Below are 26,903 nucleotides of genomic sequence, written 5' to 3' on the forward strand. Positions count from 1 at the left end.
TCATAAGTACTCAATATTTTTGAGGTTCGTACAATTTGGGAAGCACCTGGTATGAATCAGATAATAGGTATCTAAACGTACCGAATAGGTATCCTAAATAATATCCTAATATCGATAATAGGTATTCTAAACGTTTTTCTCCGAAAAAAAATTGTACAAAGTCATCCCAAGGTGCATTTTTTTTTGTTAATTATTAAATAACTAACATTATAATAATTAAAAACAAAAAATAATGCATAATTTGTTATCTCAATTGATAAGACTTTTAAAGTATAGCCTACCTTCCTGGCCAGGATAACTGGAACTTCGTCAACCGAGCAGACTTTCCAGGCTCCGATTTTGCGTCGTTAAAAAATTGAAACTGTTTGTAACTTGAACTCACCATTTTCCAAGAATGATGATGTTTACATTGCCAGTTCTTGGTAAACCATTAGTTTGTTATGTTGACAACTCAAATTAGTTGATTCCGAGCTGAAAAAAAATACCCCTAGATGACACGACGCAAAAATTGAAAAATGACAGTTTGCACAAAACCACCCCTCATTGCACAAAGTCACCCCATCTGACGGTATAAATATAATTATAAAAAAATCCATTTTATTATTTAATATTTCAAATGTAATTGTTAGTGATTTATGACTGATTAAAAATTTAAGTTGAAAAGTGGTATAATTTAGACAAATTTCCTCTATACTCTTTAGAAGGTGTCTTTAAATCTAAACACAAAGAAAGATAAATGCTCAAACGCATTTTCATTTCTCATGAATTTTTTAAATCTCCGAATAGCCAAACTTGGCTACTTTAGGAAATCGTCAGATAACAACGATATATTGTCTACCATCGAGCACGAGAAGGTGTAAGTTTGTTTTCGCCTCGCTCGTAGCTAAACCTTCCGCAGAAACAGAAAATCGCTCTTTTTTTTTTCGATCTACTATTTCTAAGGAAATAACTTCAACATACTTTAAGCAAAATACCAATCTTTATTTAATGAAATAAATGTGTTTCTGTATATTTAGGTTTTTCAAGGTTGCCCTATTTTGAGCCGATCTCTTTTAATAAGTGAAGGAGATTATTGGAGAAGAATTAGGTCAATCGTCTCTCCCACATTCACAACAAAAAAGCTTAAAAGAGTAAGTGATTTAAAACAGTTTTGTTACTGAAAAGAAAAAAACTATAGTGGATAATAGAAATAAACACTTTTATTGAGAATAACAGTACATATTAATAGAATATTATTTATTAGTAGTCTCTTCCTGAATTCAGTGACTATCACCAAACCCCAAAGAAGCCTGTTTGAAATTGCCCTTCACTTGCACGAATTCTCTTCTTTGTGATTTAATGACTTAAACGCAGGAGCTATGCTGCATCAAACACATGGTGGTATTTCGTGGAATGTGTAAATGAACATAACTGTCTATCCCCTAATCACTCTAATAGTTACAAAATATTGAAATTAAGCTTTTTTAATTTATCTCTTTGTCTCATAGAAAACATATGGTCCAAATTTGAGACTTGGTAAAATCGTTATTCAGCATTGCTGCCAACTAGAACTTCCCTTAATTGTCCTGATAAACCTTGGTAATTACAAATACCAAAATTAAACCAATGTTTTTTTCCTGTTATCTCATCGCACGTTGTCCAAACTTGAGACTTCTATTTGGTAATAACTTGTTATTTAACATTATAGCCAAATTTAAGCAAATCACCTCTAACTAACCCGGTAGGTACAAAATATTGTAAGGAACACATTTTTAGTTGATATCACGCCCTCCAGCAATAAAGATTGGATCAGCACTAGGACGTGATGATCATTAGGATCGCGAGTTATTTAGGGTGGTGCGTACTTTTTTTATTTTTTATTATTTAAAGCAATGTACATTGGAAATGGGATTCCTCTCATTGAATCGTTGAACACTATCGTGGAAACGGGTTTGGACAATCCCGAATAACAAAAATTGATAGAACAGGAACTCGATCAGATATTTAATGTTTTAATTAATTAGAATATTTACGAAATTCCAGCTCGTACTCTTCTAGAATCTAGCTATTATCTAACGCATATCTATCCGACACTTTATTAACATCCAGAAAAACTATAGTACAAGCGGCTAAGATTTCTATAAAAAGCTGAGAAAAGCTTATATGTTGCTAATTGGCATAAATCTAGAACCAATATTCTTGCTAGTTTTTTTTCCAATTTCTAATCTTTTTTTCTTCAAGAAAATTATAACTAGGGAAGCTTTACTTGATATTTTCAGGTCTTGTAAGCTTTGGTTCATTTATTTTTCACTTTGTGAAGAGTTCAAAACGAGACGTTTATTGCATGATCTTTCAGTATATAAAAGTGCATATATTTCTATTAATTGCTTATAATTTAGTATTATTAAATTTTGAAATTGATAAAATTTTAATTTGCCTTTCTCTAGATTTTGGGCATATTCGAAGACTGCTCCAAAACATTGGTTCAAAATTTCAAAATATCAGCACAGAAAGAAAAACCATTATCTGTGAAGAGGTCAGGTGTTCGTTAAGTATTCTTAAAAAAAAATTTTTAAACGTAATATATATAATATATATATATATATATATATATATATATATATATATATATATATATATATATATATATATATATATACATATATATTATATATATATATATATATATATATATATATATATATATATATATATATATATATATATATATATATATATATATATATATATATATATATATATATATATATATATATATATATATATATCTTTATATAATATAAGAAGAGAGTGGAATGATAACACATAGCCAATCAAAACTGAAAACGCATGTGTGTGAAAAGGTAATAATTTTTAATAATGCTGTCTACAGAAATGTTACAACTAAACTTACCAGTTAAAGCTAGTTGCGATTTCTATTTTGCATTGAATGTGTGAAATATATTGAACAGAGTTTACTTTAAAATACTTATATCTCGTAAATAAAATGGATCGCCGTGAATATCTTAGGCGATATCAGTAGCGACATAGGGCAAAACATAATTGGGTATACTATAGCCTACGTCACAGGTTGTGTTATTCCTACTAAATTTAACCCATGAACGGCATTTTCTGCGAGCCTAACTTCAAGCCACAAATAAACAAGCGAAGTGTTTGATCGTTTAAATAGCTGCTCGCCAGATTTTATTGCATTATGAAGAAAAGTAATTGATATTCGATTTTTGATTAATAATTGATTTATGTGGATAGTGGCATTTATGTGGATAGTGGCATAGAATTTAGCATTGCGTCATGGTAAATATTATTCCTACTAAGTGGAAGTAGTTGTGTTTTTTTTATATTATACCCAATTAAGTAGCACAAAATTACCGGGAAAATAATGGTAGTGCTATCAATACGCGACAGCGAAATGCGTGACGAAGAAACGTTGAAGAGTCAAGACGTTTAAATGAAAACGAATAATATGGAAAAGAAATTGATAAAAAAATTTGTATAAAGGAGGTTTGGCAAATAATTTTTAATTTATCATTGTTTTTCATTACTTATAATTGTTTTTTACTTACTTTCAAAAAATCGTTGAGGCAGAAATATAAATTAACAGTTCATATTTGTTTGAGATATTTCTTAAATAATGCATAAAAGTGCAAATCATTTGTACACAAAATGGTGTGAAAAGAAAATTCAATGAAAAATGTACATAGCTAGGTTTTGTAAATATTCAGAGATCTATTGTAAATAATTTTTAATTTTATTGTTTTCACCTTATTTTTTATAACAATTCAGACAAAAGTGCTTATTGATCATTGATAACATAATTATTTCATTTTACATTTGTTTTTTTATTAGTATTCAATCTGACAAAAAAATTAAATTACATAATTTAATTTGTCGAAATTCAGTTACATATGTTTTTATTATATATTGGCAATTATATAATTGGGCAATTATTTGCAGTGGTTTTTGCTCTGGAAATATTAGTCGGCATCAACTTATTAATATTACATGTTTCAATTTGTTTGCCATATTTTAAAGTTCTTTTTTCATTAGGTTTTAATTGTTTTCAGTTTAAAACTTAAATTACTGTTGGGGGGCGGAGATGAAGCACTGCTTGATGAAGCAGTAATGATTTGAGTTAGGGGTAAAAATATACTTGAGGGTGCCCCTTGGCAAAATTGGCGATTTATGTTTGACGCCATTCCTGTTTGGTGGAACACCGTGATAACAGGAATGGCTGCTAAAATATAATGATATTTCAATAAAACATTGGAAAATTTCAACAAAACGTCGGCCCAAACTTTATAAAATTGCAAAGAGCCCGATATGAGCAAAATTAATAAACCCAATAAAATGCATTTTGAACCGAAACAAAAATTAATGGAGTAAGCACAGAAAGAAAAGGAAAATAACAACTCACTTCTTCGTTAAGAGTGAATATCCTCAGATTTAGATGCCCCGAATTCTCTAATAGCAGTTAGATACTGTCTAAATTTATCATGAATAAAATCTGTGTACCTCCATCGCCACACAAATTCTGCGAAAAACGAATCGAAAATGGCGTCTGTGGTACCAGACTGGCGATGACATTTTTTTCTGAAGTCCCTTTTTATGACTGCCCACATATCTTCGATCTTATTGACTAGAACAGGGATGGCGAACCAATAGCACGCGTGCCATTTATGGCACGCGTCGCAATATTCTGGGCACTCCACCGATCACAATTGTTGTTACATTATTAATTGATATTACACAAATGTTATTACGCTACGAAGCATATGTAACAATTAAATTAAAATTCACAAAAAACAAACAAAAGAATAAACAATTATAATTAAAAAATTAAAAATTAATACTAAAAAAACAATTAATAACCGTAAAAAACAAGCTAACAATAAATAACTAGCAAAAAAATCAACAGTCCTGCTTAAACTAACATCTTACAACCTAATATAACTTATTGGTCATTTAATCTGCAACAACAGAAGTCATACTGATGTTACTTTAAGTTGAATTGCGTGTATAACTGAGACATTGCAAAATGTATATTTTTTTCAATGTAAATAAAGAGTTTTGAGTTGATAGTATTTAGTATTATCATTTTCCCAATAATCACGTTAAAATTCCCAGTTAAAATTATTTGACAGCACGTCTATGACCTCATTAAGCAATTTTTTAGAGAAAATGGCACGTTGGTGCATAAAGGTTCGCCACCCCTGGACTAGAAGCAAAAGTAACCTTACCAGCCGGTATCGAACGTAGAACTAACAGATCTTTGAAATTTCATATACCGTTGAACATTTAAAAATAACGCTAAAGTCTAAACCAATCAGAATCACGATTATGTTTCGATATCGCCCAGCTTGGTGATCAACCGCGATCACAACTTGGCGAGAATCAAGGGGCACCCACAAATACTGTCTACCCGAGTTAGGCTCTGCCACGCGTGCTTCGGATACGGTAATTAATTTACGGCTAATGCCCTATAGTAATGTGTTAAATAATAATGCTCCCTCGCTTTATATAAGTTTATAATATTGTTTGCATTAAAATTGCTTTATATAAATTTATAATGCTGGTAATAAGGACCTCTGACATTTTACAATCCTATCATATTCTCTCTATGTGATGTTGGTGCAGAAAAATTGCCAGCTAATCTCCAGCAAAACAACTTTGACTTTGTTGCGAAGCGAGCAAAAATGAAATTGCGTAGCAATTATCGAGGGTTGGCGAGCGGTAGCGATCAGGGGGCGGAGCCCTCTAGTATATATATATATATATATATATATATATATATATATATATATATATATATATATATATATATATATATATATATATATATATATATATATGTGTGTGTGTGCTTGCAGTGGACTGATCGCTAATACACGGTTTCCAGTAGATCACCGAAGTCAAGCAGTACTGGCTGCGATCAGTGTGCGGTTGGGTTACTACTTGGATCAGTCTGCATAGGGACTGAGGGTTTGCGATATTGGTACTCGTTAAACTGTTCTACCTTTAAGTGCTCGATTTCGCGTTAAGGTCGTCGGGCTACCAAAGGCAGGGTGCCATCCCATCAGCAGAGGATCAAAATTGTGATGGCATGTATTCGGATCATCCTCAGGGATGTTTCCCAGACAGTCGCCAATAGCCCATTGTGCAGCTCTAGTGCGACGCAAATAAACTACAACAACTGCAACATACATATAAATTTATTTATATATTTTAAAGGATTTTTAATGCTTTCGTATTGGACGTGACTGCAAGTTCTGCTTTTTCTACGAAGATCGATTCCCTCAATGATTCAAAGAGTGAGTTTGTTCAACAAGTGAACAAGAACTTTGGAATTATACATAAATCCAAATTGTGCCTAATGTGTAAGCCATAAATAACTTAAATCTTTCATTTTATTATGAAAATGTGTATAATTTACTTAAACTTCGTTTTTTTTTTGTTTCTTAAGTGCTTTTTACTTCCTGGCATCATCTTAAAAATATTTTCAAGTCATCAGCTGTTAATGGATCTGCTCTACAATTTTTCAGCGACTTCATAAAAGAAGTAATATCGGAAAGAAAAAGAACTAAACAAGTTAGATTAATTTTTATAGATACTCTTTCTGTCTCATAAATGCATTTTTAACTACTTTTTTTTCACTTGCTTTAGAGAGATACGAAAACTGATATTTTATAACTTTACAAAGTTTTCATTGAAATTATGACCATTAGAGTGAATCGAAAAAAAATATATTTTTTAATTTCGTAACTCTTTAGTGTGGAAAAGTTACGCCGAAATTAAGAAAATTAAAAACGACAAAAACATTTACAATAGGTACTTTTTGTTGTTGTTGTTGCTGTTGTGGCTTATCCTCCAATGCCTTACGAAGTCAAACAAGATCCATCAAACGGTTTATCCTAAGAAAATCGAGGACCAGAAGGGGGGATAAGTATATGTTCTCTCTGGAAAGTCCCAAACAGTCCAGGATGTGTTCGGGAGATGCCTGCTCAGTCTGACATTTGGAGCAGACCTCGAAGATTCTCCTGCCTTCGAAAAACGAGATACTTTTTGTGGACTTTTAAACTATAAAATTGTCCCATCACTGGAGATTTATATGAATTACTCACATCTTCAGTGATTTATAGTCGATTTAGTTTAAGCTGAAGTAATTCGTTGATTAACAGAACAAACCTTGAAAAGCAGAGGAAAGGGCATGAAATAATAAAAAATCAATATTAGTCTCATCACTGGGATATTACTATCCACAGTGATTTGTAGTATGCTGAACAGCAAATGAAACATAATAAATCAGAAGATTGACAGATCTAAATCCAGATACAATATGATATTGATGAACCTCTGTGATGTATATATAATTTATAGATTCTTTATCTTGTTTTTTTCTTTCGTTAATGATAGTCAGTAGTATAATAATGGAGTTTATAAATTAATATAAGAGTCCAAGTTAGATATAGATTCAGAAAATAATCATAGTCTTAGTCTCTAAAAGAAATATAATGTAATTGCTACAAGGGAAAATTGGTCTGTTGTTTGGAAAGGTGAAACTAGTGCAACTAGTGTTGTTGTATTGGTCAATCAGAATGAAATAACAGATACAAAGTGACAAAAGTGTGTTTATGTCAAAAGTCTTATTTGTCCAAGTTTTTGTTAATTTTATATACAATGTGAGAATGGAAGATATTAACCAATCCTAAAAGTTCGAAACGTTTTTATTCTTACACAAAATGCAACTTAACCGCAAGAAAGTGTTCCAAAACTTTACAGAAAAATCGACGTACCTATCTCAAATATTACTTTTCATCTTTCATTTCATGTTTCTATGACATTCTTAAGAATCACTATAATTATGATTATGTGTAGGGGAGAGTGGGGTCAATTGTAAAATTTCTTACTTAACTATTTTTAACTAACAAAAAATCCAATATATTACTAGTATTAATTGACATACGAGTAAAGTAGACTATCCTCTACTAGAAAAAAAAATACCTTATTTCAAATGTTATTATATTAGTTATTAACAATTTTTGACAGTCGTGCACTTGCTACAATTGTCCCCTCTTACGGGGTCAATTGTAACAGTTCATAAATTCGACTAAAACATAGTTAATTATACATATTATCATAGTTGTGATATATTTTTTTATTGATCAAAATAGTAGTGATATTTTAGGAGTAAAAATAACAATGAACAGAGACCTAAAGGGTTAAACTTTTAACTTTAAAAGGTTACTGATTTTAATTTATGCTGTGAAAGGTGACAAATAAAATAATGCACTTGCAACATATTATACATGGTATAGGAAACGATTGGTGGTTCTTAAAGAGTTAAGTAATGGTTTGTAAACATAAGATCATTTATTTTCAGCTGTTACAATCGTCTCCAAGACACCATTTCAGCTTCATTTGTTAAAAACAATTCTAGTTAATTAACAAAACTAATTTTTTTAAATGTTAATTAAGGTGTCCACTTACATTTTCTGCTAATAATTTTTTTTTGTTTAAACAAAATAACTTTGTTACAATATAATATTCTAATATCAAAAAAAGTACTTACGTAGCGTGAAAATACCTTTTGTGGTGTAACTTTTTCAAAAGTACATAAAAATGGTTGCCAGCAGGGATGTGCATGTAGATTTATTAAATAAACCTTGTGCGCCATCTAGGAACCAAATCTGGAACCCGACACTCGAACTTTTTGCTCCCCAGTTTTCCCAACTTACCTTGTATGAAATATGATTAAGATTTATAAACAAAAGAAAAAATAATACAAAAATCTAAATCCTTAAAATCAAAAGCATTGTTTATAATAAGTTATTAAAAAAATTTTAAATTATTAAAAAATTATTTTTTAACAATACATTTTTAAAAATAAAAGTAAGAGTATTGGAAGAAAACAATCATTTTCATCTTTTTTTTAAAATAGGTTAAGATGAAGGCATGAAAACATTTGATCTGTTGGTTTTAAATGTTTTTTTTTAAAATTCAAAATAAATGACGACAATGTTCTTGTTATCCCTTTTTCCTTCTGCTTTGATCTAAACTCTTATAATTTTTTCGCAATGAGGAATTTTCAATTGCTCTTCTTAAAGCATTGTAAATTCTTTCAGTAGGATTCAGGTCTGGAGATCTGACTGAGAATTACATTTGCTGATTATCTTAGATTTCAATGTAGCTTTCGGCGGAACTAGCCCCGGAATAGTATAAATTGGCATTCATAAAAATGAACTGGGTCAAAAGTATCTTCGAATAATTCTACTTAGGAGCCATTCTCACTGCTTGTGAAAAACCATCAGACGTAATCTTATGTGACCATCAGTGTCAAAACTCTCACTATTATTACACTACATTAGACTAATAATCCGTTTCATATGGGTTACTTCTACCCTTTCTGGCTCAGGATATTTAGAATGAAAAGTTTTTCAGACAACACATAAGCAATTGCAAAGGAAGATAGTGAATTCTAAATTAAAAGATTTACTCTATATCTCTGTGCGTATGAGTAATACAAACAGACTGCTTTAATGTAGACAGATTAAGTTATTCATTTCTGAAAAGTGATGTTCATACCCAAGACCCTGATGTAACATAAGAAAAACTTTATCCCTTATTTAAAGGATGCTACACCTCGGAAGAAATCCTACATGGTGAATTCTCTTTCAACACAACATTAATTATTTAAAATTTAAAGTATAGTAAAAAATGAGTTCATTCGATAGATTAAAAGTAAACTATGAAGTTTGAAGCTGAATTTTTTTCTTAATATTCAACTGTAAGCAAAGTATGGCAGGGTAAGCTGATGTTATGAGAGGAAAGACGTAATCCAGTCATAATTTATTTTCAAAATGATTTTTTGAATGATATATTCATTTAATAAACTTTATTGTGTATTCTTGTTTCATCTGAACTCATTTTTTTTGTATAGTTTCAATTTTAAATGAATGATGTACTTGAAAGAGAATTTGATATGAAGGGTTTCTTTCTTTTAAATGTAATGAATGAAAAAGGACCTTAGTTTAATCACTTTGCTGAAAATTAATCATCTTTAAATATAAATAGTACTGAATTCTCTTTATGCTTTATAGACTAGAGACGACTTTCTTCAACTGCTCTTAGATATTGAGAAGAAATCAACCATTGACAATGAAAAGGAATATGTTGAAAACGATGATGATATTGATACTAATTACGGAGAAAATATTTCTGGGCAAAATATTTTCCCTGGTGAATCCCAAAAGAGTAAGAAAACCTTCTAAAACTTCCTTATCGTAATAGAGATTTTAAGGTTAGAAGCTGAGCTACATAATTTGAGAGGAATAAGTCAATCAGTTGTATTTTTGTTGTACTGGATGGCAACCAGTTGTTTATACTATTTCTATAAAACCGACTCATATTCCTATCCGTTCAGAAAGGCATTCTTGTTAGTTGTACCCGATTGATTATCTATGGATTTTCAGTGAATAGGTAACTAAAGTGACGTCAGCTTGGAGGTCCCCATAAAGGATGAAAAGGTAAAAAGTAATTCGAGTTGCTAAAGAAAATAAGTTAGTCTCAAATTTTAACAATATTTTTTACGAGTACTAAATTTCAATGTAAATTTTACATTTAAGTATTCCTCTCCATCAGGGGTCGAAAAACCACCCGTCCGCCCGCCCTCGGCGGTCAAACATTCCCCGCGGACAACGAATTTCTCGAATCTGACGTCCGCGCGGACGGCCATTTTCCCGTTAATGATCGTGATATATTTTCAATTTTTGTTATCTTACAAGAATCTAGCGCCTCACTTCTAAAATGACCCACTAACCTAAAAATACAGCAACATACTGCGTATGGTAGAATTGATGTTTTCTCTGTCTGGGAGTACTGCAGCTGTTGAAAGGGGCTTTTCAGCAATGAACTTACAAAAAATTACATTACGTTCTGGTCTTAAACAAGCGGTAAACGCAATTATGAGCATCTACCTAAATGGAGCGTCTACCTAAATGGAGCGTCTCCCTAAATGGACTCTCGAGTGCTTAATTCCATGAAGGTTCTTGATAATTTACCAATGAGGCACATACATGTATTAAAATTTTCCCCTTAACGTCCGGCAGGTGGCGCAGCGCCGCAACTGTTGTGTCTGTTTTGTTTTCGCAAATGTAAGAGAGCGTAGAGGTGCGCGCTAATGAGCCTGTGCAATCATGATATCTGTAAATATTGTTGCAAATAAATAATTAATATCATTAAGCTCTTACTTCCTCTTCCCCCCAACCGAGCTACTCGACACCTGAACAGATGAAATGTTTACAACACATGATTTTTCAACAAATTTGCATGCTTAATGTGCATTTTCTAATCTATATATAAAAAACGTTGTTAAGCAGGTGCCTATGAATAAAGAACACATCTTCTTTAACTGCAATTATAGTGTCATTTAGTTTATTTGAATTTATTTTGATGATTTCTTGTTAAAGGTATGTTGTGCAAACTATACGAAGACAGAATTATGAAAGATTTTTCGTACTGTTTCATTTATATAGAATACATTTTTATCACTTCCTCATGAAGCGAAAAACATCTAAAGCCCCTTAGAGAAGTTAGATGGTTAACTCAGTTAGGACACTCCTCTACCCGAAAAAATTCCAGCCATAGAAAATTTTCCTAAACCAACTATTGTGACTAAATTATCCCGATTTCTATAAATTTTGAATTTTTATCGTCGATTTATACACAACAACTACTGAAAAATCAGTACCTTTAAATATAATGCTGAGACCTGAACTAAAAAATTATAGAACTCCATTGATTCGGACAACCGAAACGAATGAAGTATTCGTAAGAAGCCATTGAAAGTTAATACACTTTTATCCCATCCAGTTCCTAAAGCAACGTTAACTTTAAATACTGATGCTTCTGGTTTGTCTATAGGAGCGTATGTGTCCAACAACATAAAAAAGTACCTGCCAACCTTTAGGATGTTAGTTCTAAAATTTTATTAGGAACTTAGTCCAGCAGAACGGAAATGTAACGCGTATGGAAATTTTACAGCGGCCTAGGCCTATAGGCCCATTCGCCGAATGCAGTGGAACCACAATTTTTAATTTGACAGCAATTATATAGAAATAAAATGTTAAAAATTTTACAGTTAGTGAATTTAAATTTGATTGAAAATGAACGTGCCAATCACATAAACATCGATTTTTTAGGAGCTATTCAATGGTTCAATGTGTAAAATCATCAAATGGTTTTACACATTGTCTAACCAGTAGGGATCGTTTTTCTCGATGGCTAAAAGCTATTCCAATAGTTGACACAAAAACAAAAACAAATGCTCAAGCTTTATACAGTGGATGGATATCGAGGTACGGGGTACCTAAAGCAAATGCTACTGATCGTGGGTGCCAATTTCGAAGTGATTCACTCACGTTAGCAAATATATTTAGAATTCATATATCACGTACTATCATCCACATTCTAATGGTGTAATAGAACGATAGCACTGTATTTTAAAAGCAGCAATAATGTGGCGTGCTTTTAGAGATCTCTTGCCATCAGTTCTATTGGGTTTACGAACTGTATATAAGGACGAACTAAAATGCTCAACTGCTGAAATAATTTATGGTAAAAACTAACGATTCTTATTTTTAATAGAAGAGAAAGCAGATATTTATGTAAATCACTTTGTTATTAAACTGAAGTAACATATACAGCTACTGAAACCAATATTAACATAAAATCATTCCGCTAAGACTAAGCTAGTCTTGCAAGATTTAAAAACATGTTCACGTGTATTTTTCAGAGTGGATTCTATGAAACCTTCCTTAACAGCTCTCTGTAATGGTCATACAAATTTGTTCAAAACATTCAACATTTTTGGCGAAAACAAGTTAGGGTCAGCATTGACGTAATAAAGCAAGTTTATATCTTTGAGGAAAATTCATGTCATTCTTTCATGGAAAACCAGACTGGCACTAAATTAGATATAATACTGCCAAATCAAGAAAAAAACCAAAGTGAAAAGATATATGATTCATCGACTTCGATTCATTTGATTGATAGACCTGGAAGACGTGTATAGTTTCCTGCAAAATACAAACACTATGCACATTATTATTTTTTCCTAGAAATTTGGATGATGTGGCGACATTATATTTTGACGTGCTTACTCTTAAGGTAAACATAAGCATAAAATGTTGAAGCAAATTTCACAAGCTGATGATGATATTTAATAATTATGTTGTTCAAATTAGGTGTGATTTTTAATATCTGTGTCTGTTATAAACTCATGTTTGTGAAAATTGCAACTCCATGCAGGACTTACGCGAGTGAGCTGAAATTTTCAGGAAATGCAAAGTAGAGCATAATATGCAAATTATTAGAATTTCAGATCCGTAGCGCATGCGTATGCTGAGCAGCGCCCTCTGAACGGCGGATGGATCCGAATAAATAGACGGCTGTAGAGAGGCGTGTATGGTTATCTGTGGTTATCTGCTAGTGGTAAACGTTAGCTCAGACGTTACTTATGCCTCTTCGACGAAAGAGAGCGAGATTTCAACAACTTACGGAGTTTGAAAGGGGGAGAATCATCGGCCTTCGTGAAGCTGGATTGTCTCATCGTGCAGTAGCCTCTCGTGTGCAGCGTAACAGCAGCACAGTGATGCGTGTTTGGAAGCAGTGGACGGACGAGTATCAGACAACACGGAAATCCGGGAGTGGACCCCGAAATGTCACGTCAGCTCGCGATGATAGACACCTGGTCCGCATGGCGCTGACAGACCGTACGGCTCCCTCTAGACAACTGGCAGCACAGTGGTCCATAGCTACAGGTGTTTCAATGTGTGCTTCATCAATTCGTAGACGTCAACTGCAGCGTGGACTGCACGCAAGGACTACTTTATACGGGATCATCCTCACACTAAACCATAGCCGCCTGCGGCTACAATGGGCCAATCAGCATAAGGACTGGCGTGCTGATTGGCAGCATATCGTGTTTTCTGACGAATCCCGCTATAATTTGTGGTACCATAATGCCCGCATTCGTGTCAGACGCTTCCGAAGTGCATTATCGAACGTCACAGTGGACAAACACCCGGAGTTATGGTCTGGGGTGCCATAGCATATCATGGACGATCTCAATTGCTACGAATTGTGGGTAATCTGAACAACAAGCCTTGCCAGGCACTGTATTTCAACAAGACAATGCCCGCCCTCATATTGCTAGGACTGTTCAATCCTTCCTTGCATTGCGGCAGGTACAGCTTCTTCCTTGGCCCGCGTATTCCCCAGATACCTCACCGATTGAACATGCGCGTCATTTCGTTGGTTGGTGCCTCGCTCGTGATCCTCGTCCTGCTGCTTCTACAGACAAACTTTGGGTACGCATACAAACTATATGGAATGCTCTTCCTCAGAGAGACATTCAAAATTTACTTGACTCCATACCACGTCGTGTAGCAGCGCTTATTGCTGTGCTTGGTGGCTACACAAAATACTGATTTCGATCTCTTGTTATTGTTTGTTTGCTTTGAAAGTTTAATCATTTATTTGTACCACTACCACTCAACCGTGTAGTAAATTTAATTCAATTATGACGATTCCTTCATGGTGTTGCAATTTTCACAAGCAGGAGTTTATATCATCTTAGTATTTTGCAAATAAAATGTATAGAGTTTTATTTCATTCTGTAATCTTATTTTTTAATGGACGAGGTGATTAACTTGCACTAGAATCGCAGTAAACTTGACGGAGCATCTTAAATCTCAAGCTGATCATGGGGTGCTCCAAAACTAACAAAAACAAATCAGCCATACTTTACATAACATGCGCTACATTACATATGTTACATAGTGAATTTAAAGTTAATTTATGATTAAAAAAAACTTGTTATAATTGTCTGGGCAACAAATGAATGAGAGAAATAACTTAAAAACAATAAACTCTAAAAATAACTGATCTGTTAATATAATAAATAAACCAGTCTACTGCTATCTCAACCGATATTAACAAATCAAAACGCTAGGCTCGTAACGCAACTACCGCTACAAATATTAAATACCAAATCACTAGTAACTTTATTCTTTCATGGGGTACCTTTTCATAGATGAAGGCTGACATAGTCAAAAATTAAATTCCCTTCAAATTGAAGGGATTTGGGGAATTAATTATCGACAAAGTCAACCTTCATCTATCAAAAAGTACCTCATGGTGGAATCAAGGCTTATATACTAGTGATTCGGTATTATTATTTGTAGTGGTAATTACGCCACATTACTCCCGTTTCTCCGGATATGATTATGAACTCGTCAACATCCATGGAAGGTCCACATTTAACAGTTGATTTGCTTAAAAATTATACTGCTCAAATGAAAGAAAAATCCGGTGAAGTAAACAAAGTCTCCCTTTCAGTAAAGAAGAAAAAAAATAATGAGAGAAATGCTATAAATAAAAAATGAAGAAAAAAATTTGCGAAATTCTATAAACAGAAAAAGGTCATGGAAAATTACAATGAGCAAAATTTATATAAATAAATAAACATCATAAATCAACTAGTGATATTTTTTTTAATATCGGCAGGTACTTGAACTCTAATTCTTCACCTCAGAAGATGCCTGAAGTGTTGCTCATTTAACGTTACCCAGTGGGCACCTGTGAACCAAAGTCACGGAGGCGAGCAACATTACCCAACCTATGATATTCGTTCATGAACTTTATCATAGATAAAATTTTGCAAGGGGAGTATACAGCGTAACTACCACTGCAAATATTAAACACCAAATCACTAGCATATAAGACAAGTAAACTTGATTCTATCATGAGGTACCTTTTGATGGATGAAGGTTGACATGGTCAATAATTAAATCCCCTCAGGCTCAGCTTTTGACAACCATATAGAAGATATGTGCACGTAAAAGGAACATTTAAAGCAGATATCATGTTTACAGAAAATTTTTGATGAGATATTATAAATTTAAAAAATATAAAAAACAATACTTGCTCATAGACGAGAAATCTTAATTTCTAATAATCTTAATAAAAGAATCTTAATAAAAGAAAAAACATATGGCACCTAACAAAAATAGCAGCGAATTTAAAGCATGCAAACACGTTTCAAAGGCGTTGTTTATTTTTATAAGAATTTTCATTTGTTTTTGTTAACTATTCTGTTTAATTTTAGATCTTACCCACGAAGAACTGGTCTCCCAGTGTGTCACTTTTTTAGTAGCTGCAAATGACACAACAGCATCGTTGCTAACCACCACCACGCACATACTGGCTACCAATGAAAGCATACAGGAAAAGGCATATCAAGAAGTTGCGAAACATTTGCAAGAAACAAACGTAATTATTCGAAATTATTATTTTTGTTATTAATTATTTTAGCTTAAAGCGCTAGTTTAATTCCTGTAAGAAACTACATCCCAATAATACATTTAGCTTTATTTTTTAACACAGCAGCCATATTCGGTTTATCATTTTTTTCTGCTCTACACTGGCGGACAGTTGCTAAGAACAAAACACTTTTCTGATGATAAATCACGACCAAAAATGATGTCACGAAAGAGTACTTGTGGTAATTTACTGCCAATTATGACCATCCTCGACAACGATGCTGGACTCATATTAAACTCTCATGTTGATTATGAGCTTATTCAAAAAGTTTATAACAAACAATAAATTCCCCTCAATTACAGTGGCTCTAGTAAGGAGGCTTTTAAATATGAGAGGCCTCTGAGAAGCGATAATGAGTTGCAATTACTCCACCAAGAGAATTAGTTTCAAGACCTACGAGAATCAGGTCTGCAAACCTGTTAACTTCTTCATTCCTTTCTCCAGTACCGCCCTATGAAGCCGCATATTTTTCTCAGAGAAAGTAATCATGGAACCAGCGGTGCCTCTGAACAAACTTATAGGGATCCAAAATATCAACCCTAAATCTCCAGTCAGAATGTCTCCTTGAAAATGTGCATTCCTGTGGGGCTGTCTAACGTCACTCTATCCTAGACCATAAAGCCGTTACCAACTGTTAAGATATTGCAATGTTGTACTGTGCGTCTGGTACACTCCATATGAGAACGCGTTGAGTTCAGACTTAATTCAGGCTCATCGGGGTAGAAACTGTGCCCGTGATGTTGTATGCACCAATTTTGACGGGCTTTCCTCTGACCTGGAGTCAAGAAGGCAACGTGTCTTTTCCAAGTTTTAAGGTCTAAGATTTTTCAGTGGTGCTGTCAGTCTCTAGTTCCTCTTTTATGAATGGCAACATGCATTTTCACAAGTTTGAGTTGGACAAGAAATACCGTGACGCGGAAGATAATACCTCACTGGAGTGGCCAGCCAGATCTCCAGACCTCAATCTGATTGATCATGTCTGAGATACGCTTGTCAAGGCATTTACAGCTCGCAACCCTCATCTGGAGACCTCTCAGAACAAGCGAAAACTGCTTTAATAATGCTACCTAAACACATTGGTCATGGATTTTGTAAACTACTCAGTAAACATTATGAGAGCTGCATTGTTTTCAAGGTTGGTTATATCTCCTATTAAAAACTTCGCAAGAGCTAATTTGCTATTTCCTTTTTGAACTAATCTGATGCGATATCCTCTAACTCATCAAGTTTCGTGCCGTTATCTTTTTGTAATCATCTTTTTTTTTCTATCAGAATGCGATGTTGCATTGATCTAAATCACTTGATCTTATTCATCATTTCTTGAGTTATCTTCAAAATGTGCTTGGGCTTAATGAACTGTTCATCAATTTACCAATTGAAACTAATTTGGTGAATGAATACGCACTATGCCTCAAAACATCTTGAACTAAGTATGAGGGGGTGAAGATCAAAATTTAGAATAAATTCATATTGTAGTTGTAATTTTCCATTTTTCTTACTTGTAATTTCAATGCGCGAGAGCCTGTCTTTGTTTCTTATTTCTATTTATCCGTTATCTCAAATTTAAACATTTTATTTTTTAGGGGAAACTAACATATGAAGCTTTGCAAAAAATGAAATATTTGGATAATATCATGTCGGAGACTTTGAGATTATATCCTCCGGTTATGAGGTGAGTACCGATTTTTAGTTTCTCAAAGGAAAAAAAATTCTTGTCGTAACATTATAATTATAATTCTACCATTGCATTAAAAAAGTTTCTCCCCCTATAATGATCTACTGTTTTGGTACTTCCAGTAATTTAGAACTCAAGACATGCTGCTATAATTTCAAACAATTTACAAATTAAACTAATACATTAATATAAATAGCTCAATTGTTCTATTTTTATTATATAGAGTTTGCCGAAGAGCTGAAAAAGAATATAATCTTGGAGAAACAGGCATTAACATTCAAAAAGGTGTGGTAATTTTGCTTCCCATTTTGGCTCTTCATAGGGATCCAAAGTACTATCCAGACCCTGAGAAATTTGATCCAGACAGGTAACATTGTAAATTACTTATTTTTAAAATCTTTATTTCTTACAGTTTAAAGAATCGAATTAACAAATATGCCATGGCAAAAATCTGCTAGATTTATCATATGCCGGCTTATCATTTGCTAGTATGGGCCGATTCATGGTTTGCTTAAAAGTTCTTTTTTTTTATTTCCAATGACAAATTTATTAGACAGTAGTTACAGCACAATAAGAAAAGTTAATACAATAAAAGATGGTGAACATAAAGCAGTAACTCGAGTTCATTAATTCAAAAGCTCTCGGGCTTCCCAATATCGCTCGGCTAGAGAAGACTTGCGCAAAGCAGGACAGTACATAATATGGGCGGCATCCATTTCCTCCCCAAGGTTACAAAGTGTGCAGATGGGAGAAGAAGCTATGTTAATTCTGCTGAGGTGTTTAAGAAGACAGTCGTGTCCAGTGGCCAGGTGGAATTCTGCCACAGCTCTACGCTTTGGCTCAATATAGGATTTTGGGACTAAATCCCTCCAATGTTTATCGAACACTCTTTCAAACAGGTCCATGAGGGAATGGTCTTTTATGCAATTTGTTACCATTTTCCTGATGGAACAAAATGGTATTGCTCGGGAAGGAATTTCAATAATTGAGGCGCCCTTCTTGGCCAAAAGCTCTGCACTCTCGTTTCCCACAACTCCGCAGTGGGAGGGTATCCACTGAAGGACAATGTTTTTCCCGTGTGACTCAAGGTTTCGAAGGAGTCGTCGGCAGTTTATGGCTTCAAGTGTTTTGGGATCGTCAGATGGCTTAAAGTGCGGCCATAGAGTCACAAAAAATAACTGCTTTTGTGAAATGGTCAAGATGACAGTGAATTTGAGGCAGAACAGCTCGAATGGCGGTTATTTCACCATCAAATGCAGTTCCTTGTCCCACAGAAGTGTGAAATGAAAATAATTTTGAGGAGATTCCTGCCCCTGCATTATTACAGTTGGACAGTAGAGAGCCATCTGTAAATATATGAAGCCAGAGATCTTCAGGATAGCAATTATTTATTGCTTCATAAGCCAGGGGTCTCAAGATGGTAGTATTAGTATTATTTTTTAACATCTTTTGACACAATTCAAGATTAGCCTTAAAGAGCCTCATTGTAGTTGGATTCTGCGGAGGTATAATAAATTCTGGTTCGTGGTTCAAGTTATGGGAATTCTTCAGCTCGAAAACCCCTTGTGGAAACCCTCGATGGGTCTTTAAATTTCGTATCAAGTCATAATGCTTAAAAGTTCTGAATAACATTTTAAGCGAAATTGAATGAACATTTTTTTTGATGAAATACTGAATGAACGCTGTTCTTTTTAGTTAATTCATTTCATCTCTGTATTGTTTGTATATTGATAATTGAGAAATGAAAATGTAACCAATTACTTTAATGGAAAGTAGGACTGACAAACTCAAAACCTCTGGAATTCGTCTGAAGCACAGTCCGCAAAATAAAAAACGAACCACGGTGAATGACTTTTGATCCAATGACCGAATCTTCACCATCCAGAACTTATTCAATCTTAATGATTCAAGAGGGTGAAAAATGTGTTAATTAATTAGCACAGATGGTATTTTAAGTTATGAAATCTGGCAGAAAAACGCAGTTTCTCTAAATAAACATACTGTTTTTTGGATGGATTCGGATTTTTGACCGCAAAATGTAGAAGGTAGCTGTAATTTGGGAAACATGGTCCCAGTAGTTTGGACCCCTAAATGTTAATTTTACTTTTTGCGTACTTCACCATATCACGAGAAATTACTAAGCGAATCGAAAAATTTTTGCACACAGTTATAAAATTTGTTTCTCCGAAACTAATTCCTTGTGAAATATAAATTTTAGTAAATATTTATTATTTTTTGAAATTCTAATTATAATCGAGCATTTTTGAAATTTCAAGAGATTTTTACATTTACAAGAATTCGATATATATTTATAAATGTGAGAAGACTGAAATGAAGAACTCATCTATGAAATGTGAGGAAGCCCCTCTGCCTCTCCGGTAAGACGGTTCCTGTTGTTAACGTTGTGCAAAGTGCAAGAAAAAAACTAACAAATTTTAACAATTTTAAAATTTAATGAAAGTATTTTCAAGTACTAAGAAATAGTAAGACTCAATTTTAATAGTTTGAGGACCTAACCCTAAATATGCAAATTAATTCTAAATTCTAAATTCAGTCAGACACGGAAATGTACTTTCTTTGAATATCTTACATCGAATTGATTTGATTCTTGATCTCCCAAAGTACGTATAAAGGAGGGTCTCAATCTAAGAGCCAGTCAAATATGCATTTTTGAAAAGGGCGGGAGAGCCGTAAAAGTGGGCGGAGCTAGTTACCAAGTTTACCATTGTGTCCCCACAACTAAGCATTTCAGTCGTCTTGCAGCAGTGGTCTAAACAACAACGTTCGTTCGCTGTGAAATTGTTTTTCCAAATCAGGTGATATCCCGAAATGGAGCAATTTCTTGGCCTCCCCGATCTCCCGACCTCACAGCGTGCGATTTTTTCTTGTGGGGGTACCTGAAGAGTAAAATCTTTGAACAACGACCTCCAACGCTTGGGCAACTCAAGAGGAGAATCCGGTTGGAAATCGAGAAAATTCCTCAGCGTATGCTCCGTTATGTGATGGGCAGTTTCAGAAATCGCCTACAACAGTGTTTCCCAAAGTGTGGTACGCGTACCCCAGGGGTACGGGAACATATTAGCGGGGGTACGCGTTCTAATGCGAAATATATTGCAACAAATGAAAATTTTATTTAAAAACAAAGCTAGCCAGGAAAATTTGCGATTACATATTTTCCTATTCGCTATTTTCGCAGAGTTAACAGTTAACAATGAGTGGCATCAACAGCTAGTTGTGATTTTTACCTTTTGCGCAACTTTTTTTATAGTAAAAAAATACATAAATTTTTTTTAGTGGTACACAGCGTTACGAAAAATTTTGAAAGGGGTACACTAAAGTCATAAGTTTGGGAAACACTGGCCTACAAGAATGTCTCGATCGGGAAGGACACCATCTTACTGGTGTTATTTTGAAACAGTGAATGTTGTTTCTTAAAAGCTTTTTAATTTAGATTAAGATAGTAACAATAAAATTTTGAAATATCCATCCGTTTATTTTTTACAATCAGTTCAAAAATGCAAGTTTGACTGGCTCACCCTGTAAATAGTTTTAACAGGAGAGAGTTTGAAAATTTGAGTCCTTTAATATTAATCTTATATTTTGCATATTTCATCACATCTCTGAAGATAATGAAGCGGGTTAAAAAAATTCTTGCATGCAATTATAAAACTTGCTTATCCAAGGCAATCTCATGCAAAATAATAATTTGTTTCATATTTAGTTATTATATTTCATCATTTAAATTACTGAACGAAGAGAAAAATTCGTTATAATTAAGGTATACAAATTTCGACACCAAATTAATCTTAAGGCCTGGTTTCTTAGGACAGGACGCCGTCAGCTGGAAATCAGCGCTAACCTCTGATTGGTTCATTTGGGAGTTTGATAGTATACGTCATCGAACGCTCATCTTGAACTACAATTGCCGTCCAACTCAACTGCAGTTGGATTACAACGTGACGTTAACCACAGAAGCAATGGCGGACAACATCCAACAGCACATTGAAATCAGCCAAGATTTTGATTTTGACATTAAACATAGCTTCTTCATTAAACATAGCACTCTTCATTTAGCTCAGCTATAATGTGTTTTTTCTTGAGCAAAGTCATTATTTGTTCTCTGAAACACTGGTTGACAAAAACAAAATCAAATTCAAAACAAAACAAATTCAAAATAAATATTTGTTTACGTTATTAATGCATGCGCGATGAGAGATAATGTCTGCGTTGGACCGACTGCTCACCTGAGCTAACAAAAAAAGTATTTCTTTGGCGTCAGCTCTACGTCATCTTTCCGCTGACGCCCAGAGAAGGCGCTAGTTCTAAGAAACCAGGTCTTGAGCTAACAAATCAGTATTTTGTTGGAGATCAGGCGCTTGTCCTAAGAAACCAGACCTTTAGGTAATAAAATTTAAAATTTGAAGGGAATCGGTAAAATAATTTTTATTGCTTTTTTACCTGCACTATTTAGATCATATTTTGCAGATCAGTTTAAGGATCTAAATTCGTCTTAAAAGGTAGAGGTTTATTCAGGGAAAAAAACCTTTTGTGTCTGATTTCGTAACTTAAAATATTCCATGCACAAATTAATTTGCATATGTATGATTGGACCTTCATGAGTCCTAGTATGTGAATATACAATCAGTAAATTAAAAATTATAAAAAACTTTTTTTAGTTCACTGTACTACGTTATTGAGGGAATGTTGGGCTATGAAAAGTTAAGTATATTTTTAATCCGTCTTTTTCATATGCAACAATATCGTTGCTCCAAATAGTGCTCAGAACTATTGTAAAGTGAGACATCTTCTTAATAAAATAGTTTTGGGGGATATTTTCTAAATTCTTTAACTGTTTATATTTTCGCCTGTTCTAATCATCAGTTTTTGAATCTGGACTTGCCGTGCTTTCAGACCAAACTCTTCTATTGTAATTGTGCTTTTTAAGCTCTTATTTTCATAATATATTTTTAGATTTTCTGACGAAGAGGTTGCAAAACGAGATCCCAACACATATCTTCCTTTTGGACATGGACCAAGGACCTGCATCGGAATGAGATTTGCACAGTTGAGTGCCAAAGTGTGTCTGGTGTACATTATTAGCAGCTTTGTTATCAAGTCATGCTCCCAAACCAAAGTAAGCTTTATATTTAACTTGTATGAGTCTTATGTTTTCGTTTTATTTACAGTAAAATCAAGATGTATGAATTTTCAGCACACATTTTTTTTTTAATTTAACCGTTTATCAAACAATAATAATCAATTAAACAAATGCTTTAGATTTTCAGTCATTTGAAATGAAAACATTATAAATATCTAATATCTACCTACTAATTCCCATATAATACATACATATATAAATGCATGCATACATACAGCATTGATGCAGATGATGACTTACACAATTTTTACCTTATATATAAATACATATACAGGGTGTTCCAAAATTATCTTTACAACTTCAAAAATTCATAACTTCGAACATAAACAAGATATTTTTATTCTGTCTTTTGCATGTATTACTGCAACTTATCAAGTTTTTTTTCAATAGGCTGAAAAGTTATAAGTGAGGATGTGGACACCACAACAGAAAGCTCAATGCGTCTCATGGTTCATAGAGACGAAATCAGATACACAGGTTCAACGGAACTTCAGGACAAATTTCCAAAGAGACCCACCATCCAGACCCTCCATCCGTGCATGGCACACAAGCTTCATGAGCACCGGATCAGTATTGCATAAAAGTGGAGCCGGACGACCCAGCACAAGTCCAGAAAATGTGGAGCGAATACGGCCATGAGACGCATTGAGCTTTCTGTTGTGGTGTCCACATCCTCACTTAAAACTTTTCAGCCTATTGAAAAAAAAACTTTATTAGTTGCAATAATACATGCAAAAGACAGAATATAAATATCTTGTTTATGTTCGAAGTCATGAATTTTTGAAGTTGTAAAGATAATTTTGGAACACCCTGTATATAAAATAAAAAATACTGTAACTTATCAGCAGCCAATATCAACACAAACCTTTTTTAGGAGCTTCTGAGCTTCGCTAAAACAACGCGGCAAATAGCAAAATTTATTGGCCATGATGCTTCTAAATGGACCCTACACTATCGACTGGAACTTGAGAATATATTAAATATAAGTATAGAAAAAAAATGAAATATAGCCCCAACAAAGTTTTATCCGAAATCACAACTCAACCCATTTCTTTTCAGATTGCCATCAACTAAATACCCCAGAGTTTAAATTATTTCAATTATCAACTAAAAAATATAATTAATTAATAATTTTCAAGTGAAATTAATTAATAAGCAAGTGTAAACATATAATTAAAAAATATGATAACATTTTCATCTGTTTATCAAATCAAATTAACACTTTAATATATTTTAATGTTTTATACTAATACTTTATTCTTGTTATAACATGCAGCTTAGCACTGCTAAACTTGGAACTAGAATAACAGCAAAACTCTTGAAGATATGAATTATTAGTGTATTAATGTATAAAAATGTCATCTAAAGAAAGTGTAATATTTTTATGCATTATATTTTAATTACTTATAATTGCATTATTTTGCACTTTCAGATTCCAATGGAGCTTCTCAAAGATTCTTACTTCACATTACAGGCAAAAGATGTGACTGTTAAACTGGAAATTCGAAAAGATTGCCCATTAGTTTAAGCTTAAATGATGACAATAACGCTATGATTGCTTGGATTTTGTAGTTCTTTATCATTGAACTGTTGTAATAAATAAATTTTACCAGCTATAACTTGACCTTTCTTAACCTTTCACCCAATCCCATCTGGGTGGAGGAAGATGGAGTTTGGTATCATTGGATTGCTTTTAAAAAATATTTAATGTATCTAGTTTCAGTTTTCGATCCGATGTATATTTTTCGAGATATTTGACCATTTCGAAACTTCTTTGCATCCTGTTTATGCAATATTATTCTCAAGTTCTGGACCCAGAGGTAAGTAAGGAAGTAGTACAGCACGTTACGGAGCATTGAGATAAGCTTTCTCAATGCTCGATAGTTATAGACATAATTTTAATACTTCTTCTGCCTACTATTCTGAGATGTCCCGAAGTCATACTTAAGGTTGTTGACTGCTGGACAGATTTTCAATTATTACTAAAATCAACTATTACAACTATCAATACATTAAAAAGTTTGACAATACCATGGACATCTCTAGAAAATAGTTAAACTTGAAATCAAAGCATTTCCGCGCTGGCAAAAATTAAAAAGGATCAGTGGACACGAGTAAAATTCTCTTTTTTTTCCTATTATAGTATATTTAATGCATTACCTATTCATGATTTTAACTTTCAAATACGTAATCAAAAAATTCCTTCCTTTCTTTCACTACATCACTAGTTGATTTCCAATGTTATTTTTACAATGCTAATCAGTGGCCCGGGGTAGCTGGTAGGTAGGCCGTTGGGCCTATGTCCAATAGGTCGTGAGTTTGATCTCCACTGGTCGAAGACGCCCCATGTAGTAAATAGTGACTGATTTACGTTAAATCTGTCAGGTCACAACGTCCTCCATCTTTCCATAACAAATCAATGCATCTGGGGGTATCCAGATACCAAAATGATATTATCAAACATTAGAAAGATGCAATGTAATACTGCCGTGCTAGAAAACACTAGACTCCTTAATCCTATCTTCTATTATTAGAGATAATATTATATATATATAAGATTATAGTGTTCATTCGAACTTTTAAAATTATCATCTATTTCATTATTTTTGGTCCCGCCACACTTTTTTGCGAAAGGCTATCCCATATTATTAATAAATAAACATTTATTTATGAAATAAAGCAATAAATTAAATATTACTTAAAATATCATTTTTAGCCAATGCAATTTTATGCCAGAAAACGCAAAAAAATATTAGTGGAAGTAAATTCTGTTCACGAACGATATAACTCGAAAAACTTTTTCAACTTTTGACTTGTAACTTCTTTATGATTGTCTGCAATTTACATCGCCATATTGTTCGTGGTCGTCAACTAAGATTAATCGTTTCAATTACTTAAGGTATTTATAATTTAGTACTTTTAGTAAACTTTATATAAATTTCAAGGATAGTTACATGAAACATTAAAGTAGTATAGTAGGAAGTTTGTTTCCTTTAGTTAAAAATAAACTAGAAAAGTAATATAATGCCCGATGAGTTAGAGAGGATGATGTTGTAGAAACATTCAGTGTACTTATAACCTTAACTGCTTAATTAAAACTTTTAAGAATTAATTTAATGATCATATATCTAATAGAGTAAGTAAATATTATGAATTGTGATCATTATTGACTATAAATATCTCGCCCGTAGTAGTTTTTAAAATGTTTTGTCTAACTATAAATAATAAGTACTGTAATTAGTTCAGAATATGCTTGTAAAACAATGTTTGCTTAGTTATTCGTCTGTGACAGAATTTTTCTGCAACAATGAAAAATATAAAAAAAAATATTGTCTGTTACTAAATTACCTTGTTAAAACAATTAAAAATTTATAATCTGCTTTTTTTAGCTCAGTTGAAACCATTATATTGTAGAATGTTTAAAGTTAAATACAAATAATATTGTTTCCGTATTAAAATTTAATGTTTAAAATATTGTAAAACAATAAATTAAGCACTTTTAGTTAAATTTCTTGAATATAGATTGATGCGTATGTTTTTGGTGCATTATTATTTAGATTAATTTGTGAATGATTAAAAAATAAACGATAATATGATCTATTCAAAATGATGTTTGTGGAGAATGAAGAGCAAAGCTGGAAAGTTGGTACAATTTTTATTAAGGACGTTTAAGAAAAATGCGAAAATTTCCTG

General features: G+C 33.1%; 1 protein-coding gene across 1 annotated transcript in view; it reads left to right on the forward strand.

Annotated features, from left to right (window-relative positions):
* LOC107451703 (cytochrome P450 3A25) overlaps positions 1-24,829 on the forward strand; it is a 39,412-nt gene extending 14,583 nt beyond the window's left edge. The window contains exons 5-14 of the mRNA XM_016067879.4: positions 1,017-1,130; positions 2,427-2,515; positions 6,229-6,374; positions 6,461-6,585; positions 10,095-10,248; positions 16,163-16,326; positions 17,961-18,049; positions 18,276-18,419; positions 23,024-23,186; positions 24,643-24,829. Of these exons, the coding sequence (XP_015923365.2) occupies positions 1,017-1,130; positions 2,427-2,515; positions 6,229-6,374; positions 6,461-6,585; positions 10,095-10,248; positions 16,163-16,326; positions 17,961-18,049; positions 18,276-18,419; positions 23,024-23,186; positions 24,643-24,738 (1,284 nt within the window). The 3' untranslated portion in view covers positions 24,739-24,829. The remainder of the gene's footprint in view (positions 1-1,016; positions 1,131-2,426; positions 2,516-6,228; positions 6,375-6,460; positions 6,586-10,094; positions 10,249-16,162; positions 16,327-17,960; positions 18,050-18,275; positions 18,420-23,023; positions 23,187-24,642) is intronic.
* The last annotated feature ends 2,074 nt before the right edge of the window (positions 24,830-26,903 follow it).

This window comes from Parasteatoda tepidariorum, chromosome 7 (genome assembly GCF_982258835.1).
Source record: "Parasteatoda tepidariorum strain Cologne lab strain chromosome 7, Ptep-v5.0, whole genome shotgun sequence".
NCBI classification, from domain to species: Eukaryota; Metazoa; Arthropoda; class Arachnida; order Araneae; family Theridiidae; genus Parasteatoda; species Parasteatoda tepidariorum.